General features: G+C 49.7%; 1 protein-coding gene across 1 annotated transcript; it reads left to right on the top strand.

Annotated features, from left to right (window-relative positions):
* The first annotated feature begins 2,672 nt into the window (after positions 1–2,672).
* On the top strand, positions 2,673–6,235 carry LOC147958917 (transcription factor TGAL3-like). Its single transcript, XM_087532702.1, has 10 exons — positions 2,673–2,820; positions 3,034–3,122; positions 3,279–3,346; positions 3,445–3,645; positions 3,733–3,816; positions 3,922–3,981; positions 4,691–4,768; positions 4,853–4,898; positions 5,115–5,386; positions 5,481–6,235. Exons 1-10 carry the CDS (start codon positions 2,786–2,788, stop codon positions 5,877–5,879), a joined length of 1,332 nt encoding a protein of 443 aa, XP_087388828.1. The 5' UTR covers positions 2,673–2,785; the 3' UTR covers positions 5,880–6,235.
* Positions 6,236–7,462: the final 1,227 nt, after the last annotated feature.

The raw sequence follows: 7,462 nt of genomic DNA, 5'->3' as shown, positions 1-7,462 counted from the left end.
TCCACCATTAATGCACTTCAAGCTCTCTTGCCCGATCTCTCTCTCTAGCCACTCAAACTTGTTGATTTGCTAGGGATTGAAGGAGGAGACCTAGATCTACACTTCCACCAAAGGATATTTGCTTCCCCCATACTTGTGTGGATTTTGTTACTCTTGGGTGTTTGAGCACCCTAGACGGTTGAGGTCACCTCGGAGCCATATTCCATTGTGGTGAAGTTTCGTGGTTTCGTTGGGAGCCTCCAATTAAGTTGTGGAGAGAGCCCCAACCTTGTTTGTAAAGGTTTGGTCGCCGCCTTCAAGGACACCAATAGTGGAATCACGGCATCTCGCATTGTGTGAGGGCGTGAGGAGAATACGGTGGCCCTAGTGGCTTCTTGGGGAGCATTGTGCCTCCACACCGCTCCAACGGAGACGTACTTCCTCTCAAAGGGAAGGAACTTCGGCAACACATCCTCGTCTCCACCGTCTCCACTCTTGGTTATCTCGTGCCTTTACTTGTGCAAGCTTATTTGTATCATATCACTTGCTTGCTTGTGTTCCTATCCTTGTTGCATCATATAGGTTGCTCACCTAGTTGCATATCTAGACAACCTACTTTGATGCAAAGTTTAAATTGTTAAAGAAAAGCTAAAAATTGTTAGTTGCCTATTCACCCCCCCCCCTCTAGTCAACCATATCGATCCTTTCAGCGAGGAAGAGTAGTGCATGGTAGGTCATCGTCGCTCGGGTCCCAGGAAGGCCACCGCTCTTCCCCTCTGCCTGAAGCCAAGCTTGGCAGGCTGATAATCGGCGGCCGATTAGTTGCTCAAGCTGCTGTGTTTGCATGAATCTCTTCCTGTTTATATGAAAATCCGGTCGGTTTGCATAAATTTTGTTTGCTTAATTCCAATAATGGTTGAAATGTATGCGGGCAACGTTGGACGGTGATTTCCGACATCAGTATCTGCGGAATGGTCCCCTGTCTGCGGAGAGACGTCGAAGCAAATTTGAGGGTCAGCATTAGAGATGCCCTCAATTTGGTTTTGAAAGAAAGATAATGTATATGCCCGGAGTACGAGTTGCAACTAACCTATTTTGGTTAGTAGAATAGCTGAAGTGCCCCCTCCCCTAAAGCTAGGGTTTCTCTGCCTCCTGCCGGCATCACCGCCGGTCCGCCTCATCTCTGGTGGCCTTAGGGCCATGGGAGCGGAGTGGATCCCGACCCTTGCTGGTGGGAGGGCTCTATTTTTATATCTTTCTTTGAGTTTTGTTAGGCTTTGTGTCCTGCTCAGGAAGGCGAGACGACAGTGGCTCCCTGAAGATGGAATAAGTTTTCCCCCGCCTAGGCCCCCGTTCCGGTGGTGCGTCTAGCATCGTCGGTGGGCGTGTGGATATGTGTCTCCGGCGAATATGTCTTTGATGGATTTGCTCGGACCTGGTCGTCATTCGTCTATGTTCGAGTGTTTTCAGGTTGGATCCTTTTGATCTACGCTACTCTTCTTCGGTGGCGGTTGATGTTCTTTTGCGTTGGTCATATGAGGCCTTAGCATGACGACTTCTCGACTGTCTACTACAACAAGTTTTGCCCGGCTCCTGAGAGGGAGGAGCGATAACAGTTGCGCGCCTTCGGCTTGCTTCAGTGCTTGTACTTGTCGTTAGGTGGTCTACGGATCTGAATGTAATTTTTATTATTCCTATTGTTCGTTGTACTATCATGATTGAAGATGAGTAGATCAAAAGTTTTCTCGCAAAAGAAAAGAAAAAAATATACCCCCTCAAGAAGTGCATGAATGAACCGGGTATATATGAACCCACTTTAAAAAAAACTAATTTCTAACTGCTAAAAAAATCTGAAAAAAGTTGCATGCGTACGTCTCCATGTTCTCTGTGCATGCATAAAGTTTCACATACAAAAAATTATGTTGTGGAACACTATTTAGAAGCACTGGAATTTGTCTTTTTTTACGAACACAAAATAAAATAATTTTTTTGATAAAACTTTGTGCCGTGTACACACATTTACGAACATGTATGCATGATATTTTTTTTTGAATTCTTTAACATTTTAAAACATGCTTAAAATGCATTTTTTTTAAATGGGTGCAAATGCCCATGGGTTCAGGGATGCCCTCTCGTGCCCCCTCCCACTTTTCATTGTGCTCACTGCCGTACTGTGTTCTAGTCAAAGAAGAACTGAAGTTACAACAGTGCTACACCCTACCTAGGACCAAACAACAATGGCTACAAACCTATTATAATCCTGCCCCTACCACTACCGTCACCATCAACGCATAGGCGTAATACTAGCTACAGGCGTACGACGGCCTCAGTTCAAGATGGCCACAGCCTTTACACTGCCCCATCCATGGACGCATGTGCCAGGGAGCCCCCTGCACACGCAAACGCGCTCGCATACAAAAGCTTACACCATAGCGCTGCCTGCCTGCCCAGCCATCTCGGCTGATTGACGCCTGATCTCCGACGGAACCCAAAGACTGGACCGATGGATGGACAGATGGATCCCTCTGACATGCACCGATGGACACGTCCGGATCATCATCATATCTTTTCATTTCCATCCGATCCTACCCCCCTTCAATTCTCCCACGGCCTTCCAATCCCGCCTCCTCCTCCTCGTCCCGCCATTATAAGTGGCAATGCGCATGACACACCATGACCACGCGCCACGCCCACGCAACAGTTGCAACAGTCCGAGTCCCCATCCATCTCCCAGCTTGCTCCCGGCGGCGGCGGCGGTGACGGTGGTCCTCGTCCTCGTCGTCGACCCTGCCTCCTCCGGCCCCCGATGCATCACCACCCTGGGCCTTTCCACGTCTTCAGGTAACCCGACCCACGCGGCTACAGTAGCGGAGAAAGCGATCGCCCATGTCCGGTAGCGCAGTTATACTATTGCCAGTGGCCACCCAAGCTCGGCTCGTCCTTTGTTCTCTTGCGCTGCGAGCTCTGTCTTCTCCCTTGGACCGGCCCGCCCCGCGCGCTAACCCTTTGTTGCCTTGCGCGCGTCCGTGGCCGCGCCCCTCGTGCTGCTTGCAGGGCGGAGCGTGGCGTCACGGCTGGATACCACCACCACATCGGAGATGGCGCCGCGCAGCTCCCCCCCGAGCTCCTCCACCACCCCCGCAGTGAGTAGCGCCGCTTCTTTATTTTCCTTCGGAAAGGGGCGCCCGCGGCACTGCCGCTTGCATTCCAAGAACTATTCACCCTGCTCCTCGACCTGCTCTTGGATCTATGCCTGCGCGTCCTGATGTATGCGTTTGCTTGGCCCTGTGACTGTGAAGGCCCCAACCCCAGCTCCAAGTCCTCCAGCAACGTCACCGTCGCCAACTTCCCGTCGCTCGCCAGTCCGGTGAGTGGGTTTCTTGCGAGCATTTCTGGGGTTCTGGCTTTGGTGAACTCCGGCGTGTCCAGATTCTTCAATCTTGTGTTTGACTATTATTGTGGCAGCATGGAGTAGTGGGGTCGTTGGGCATGGCGACGCCGGGAATGGCATTTGCGGCGGCGGAGGGCCGGTTCTGCACGCCGAGGGCGGCCGTGCAGCAGCTCGAGAACTGGGGCGACTCCCTCTCCGGCATCGTCGTCACCAGCCCGCTCACCGAGACCTCCACGGACCTCGACGACAGCGGCGACAAGCACCACGCCCTGATGGTGCCCGCTCCTTTCATATCCTCTCGCTCTTGGTCAGTTAACTCGCCCTACTCGCCATGTAATGCGGTTTACTGCTGTTGTTGACAGGGCGGTGGTGGCGCCGGTGGAGGGGCGCATTCCCAACGACGGGTGGGGTGTGTCGATTCCTCTGAAAGAACAGGAGATGAGAAGGTACCAATACCATACATATACATGAATCGGATGCTCGATGAAATATGATCTTGTAGGTAGCAAATGTGGTTGTAATTCTTACGTATGAGCGACTGTGATTTGCAGACCGCACGGAGGCTTGCACAGAACCGCGAGGCGGCCCGGAAAAGCCGCATCAGGAAGAAGGTGAGCTGATCCCTCCCATTTGTAGTCTGATTCATTTGTTCCTGTCGAATGGAAAACGGCGGCCAAGTGATCCGTGGATTCATTTGGTTGCCACTCACAGTAGGGCTGCTTGTTTATATGCAAATCTTGCATGCCATTCATTCCTATGTGTTTTCCTTTTCCGGCATATGAACTATATTTCGTAAGCATTTTTTGAAGGGATTTTCCTAAGCATATAGTACTAGTAGTAGTACTACTACTCCAATTAGTATATTCTTATGGTCAATGTGGGCACCACCATTTCTACTTGAAGGATGCAAGAATACTAGTAGTATCATAGTAGAAGCATCTTTCTTGGAAAGCTAGCGTCACATTCTGAATTTGCTCATCTTAGTAGTATCATAGTAGTTCTCCTTGTGTTTTGACTCTATTGATTACTCCCTCCGTTCCGAATTACTTGTCTTAGATTTGTCTAGATACGAAGGTATCTAACACTAAAATGAGTCTAGATACATGTATCTAGACAAATCCAAAACAAGTAATTCGGAACGAAGGGAGTACCTATTTGTAACACAATAAGCTTCGTAAATATTCCTGTTAGAGGGGGTCTTGGTTTTGCTATGCTGATTTACATGGAGTACAACACTCTGCATCGTTTCATGTAATTTGTTCCTCTGGCCTTTATATGCACGAACGTGACGATTTAAGCCTTTTCTTTTCCGGTTTGAAGGCTTACCTAGCGCAGCTGGAAAGCAGCCGATCCAAGCTGACGCACCTTGAGCAAGAGCTTCAGAGGGCAAGGCAGCAGGTAAATCCTTGGATGCCAGTCTGCATTTTTAACACCGGTCTGTGGTCAATGGTCATTGATTGATCACCTGGGCATTTATCACAGGGAATCTTCATCGCCGGTGGTGGCTCCGGTGACTGCTCAAGCGGAGGTAAATGATATTTCCAATGCTCACATTTTTATTCATCACGCAATCTATTTATTCCCATGCTACTAGTTTGAAAATGCTGTTGCACTAGTGATTCTGCAGCGCAGTTCTGTAATGTTGGTACCTCTGCTTCAAATTTGATATGTAACATATGTTGACAGATCAGTACAGTAGTAGCTTTGTTTCTCCATTTTAACTGAAGAAAATTTGGTGTTGCAGGCGCCTTGGCGTTCGATTTGGAGTATGCGCGGTGGCTCGACGACCACCAGCGTCACATCAACAACCTGAGGGTGGCCGTGATCGCGGACATGGGCGACGACGAGCTGCGCATCCTCGTCGAGTCCGTGCTGCTGCACTACGACGAGTTCTTCAGGCTCAAGAACCTGGCGACCAAGTCCGACGTGTTCCACGTCCTGTCGGGCATGTGGATGAGCCCCGCCGAGCGGTTCTTCATGTGGCTCGGCGGGTTCCGCTCGTCGGAGATCCTCAAGGTAGGTACTCCAGCCAGCAGCCTTCATTGCCACCTAGACCTTGAGGGACCTTGATACGACATCCATGGATAATCTGGGACGATGACACGTTCAGGTACTGGCCAGCCACCTGGAGCCGCTGACGGACCAGCAGCTGATGGGCATCTGCAACCTGCAGCAGTCGTCGCAGCAGGCGGAGGACGCGCTGTCGCAGGGGATGGAGGCCCTGCAGCAGGCGCTGTCCGAGACGCTGGCCGCGGCGGCGGGGGCCGGGCCGCTGGCCGGCGCCGCCAACGTGACCAACTACATGGGGCAGATGGCCATCGCCATGGGGAAGCTGAGCACGCTGGAGAACTTCCTCCGGCAGGGCGACCTCCTGAGGCAGCAGACCCTGCAGCAGATGCACCGCATCCTGACGACCCGGCAGGCCGCCCGCGCGCTGCTCGTCATCAGCGACTACTTCTCCCGGCTCCGCGCGCTGAGCTCCCTCTGGCTGGCGCGGCCGAGGGACTAGCTGGCGCGGATGGAGTCGGCGGCGTTCGATCGGCGACCGGCTGCGATGCGAGGGAGACGCCGCCCGCTCACTGAGCTGCGAATTGGATCCTTCGGAGATTTTGAGTAATGCTAGTGGCTAGTATATGTAACCGAAATGTTGCACGGGACGCTGGATGGCTGCTGCCGAGTAGTAGCGTAGCCGTAACAAGTGAGATGTTATCTAACTTAATCCATCCGGCCGGAGTATTAAAGGGGGAAAGACGTCGTTGGAGAACACTCTTGCTCTAATATGTTAAAACGGCATGACTCCAACGTAAAGTTGATAAATTGCAGTTTCAAAGTAAAGATAATGCAATGAGCTTAACTCTTTGAATATGATTCTATCAAATCATTTTAAGTCTAAACATTAGGACAAATTGCTAAACTTTAATCCAAGGTTCATAGAGAAGGCACTCAAGGAGAATTCTGCAATGTTATCCATTCGATTTACTTAAAATCGATGTCAGGATAATGAGCCAATGGTTTCGTGTGAATAAAGCACACACTTAAGACCATCATGTAGATATGTCTTTTAAACCGTGGAATACCTGAATAGTCTAGTCAATGGATGGGAAGAGTCACTTACCTCAACTTGATGCATTCAAGGATTCTGAGTGGTTCAGCGTAATCTTTAAGGTATGCGAGTCTTAAAAATAGTTTTCCTGTGTCACTTATAGTGCACATAAAATCCAAATGTCAACACAAGACCATATATCAGATTTTCTGTTTTCCTCACCAGGGTATTTAAGAATTTTAGGGTTTGTCTAGGGCACATCTAAATGTGCTATAGTTATTGCACATTTAAGTGATACAATCAAGTATAGAAAGGAAAAAGAAAAAGGCAAAAGAAAATTATCACACGAATCTCCGCATAAGATTAATGCCATAGGATTTAGATGTGCAATACTTATGTGACGCCCCCGATTCAATCGTACACTAATCATACACGCAAACGTGTACGATCAAGATTAGGGACTCACGGGAAGATATCACAACACAACTCTACAAATAAAATAAGTCATACAAGCATCATATTACAAGCCAGGGACCTCGAGGGCTCGAATACAAGATCTCGATCATAGACGAGTCAGTGGAAGCAACAATATCTGAGTACAGACATAAGTTAAACAAGTTTGCTTTAAGAAGGCTAGGACAAACTGGGATACAGATCGAAAGAGGCGCAGGCCTCCTGCCTGGGATCCTCCTAAACTATTCCTGGTCGTCGTCAGCGGGCTGCACGTAGTAGTAGGCACCTCCAGTGTAGTAGGAGCCGTCGTTGACGGTGGCGTCTGGCTCCTGGGCTCCATCATCTGGTCGCAGCAATCGGGTATAGGAGGAGCAAAGCAACCGTAAGTACTCATCCAAAGTACTCGCAAGTAAGGAGCTACACTACATATGTATGCATTGGTATCAAATGGGATAAGGGTATCATATGTGGATTGAACTGCAGAAAGCCGGAATAAGAGGGGGATAGCTAGTCCTTTCGAAGACTACGCTTCTGGTAACCTCCGTCTTGCAGCAGGAGAAGAGAGTAGATGGTAAGTTCACCAAGTAACATCGCAT

The sequence above is a fragment of the Triticum urartu genome, chromosome 7A, assembly GCF_056163025.1.
Source record: "Triticum urartu cultivar PI428250 chromosome 7A, HENAU_Tu73, whole genome shotgun sequence".
Taxonomy (NCBI): domain Eukaryota; kingdom Viridiplantae; phylum Streptophyta; class Magnoliopsida; order Poales; family Poaceae; genus Triticum; species Triticum urartu.
This window is presented reverse-complemented; position numbering and strand designations above follow the sequence as displayed.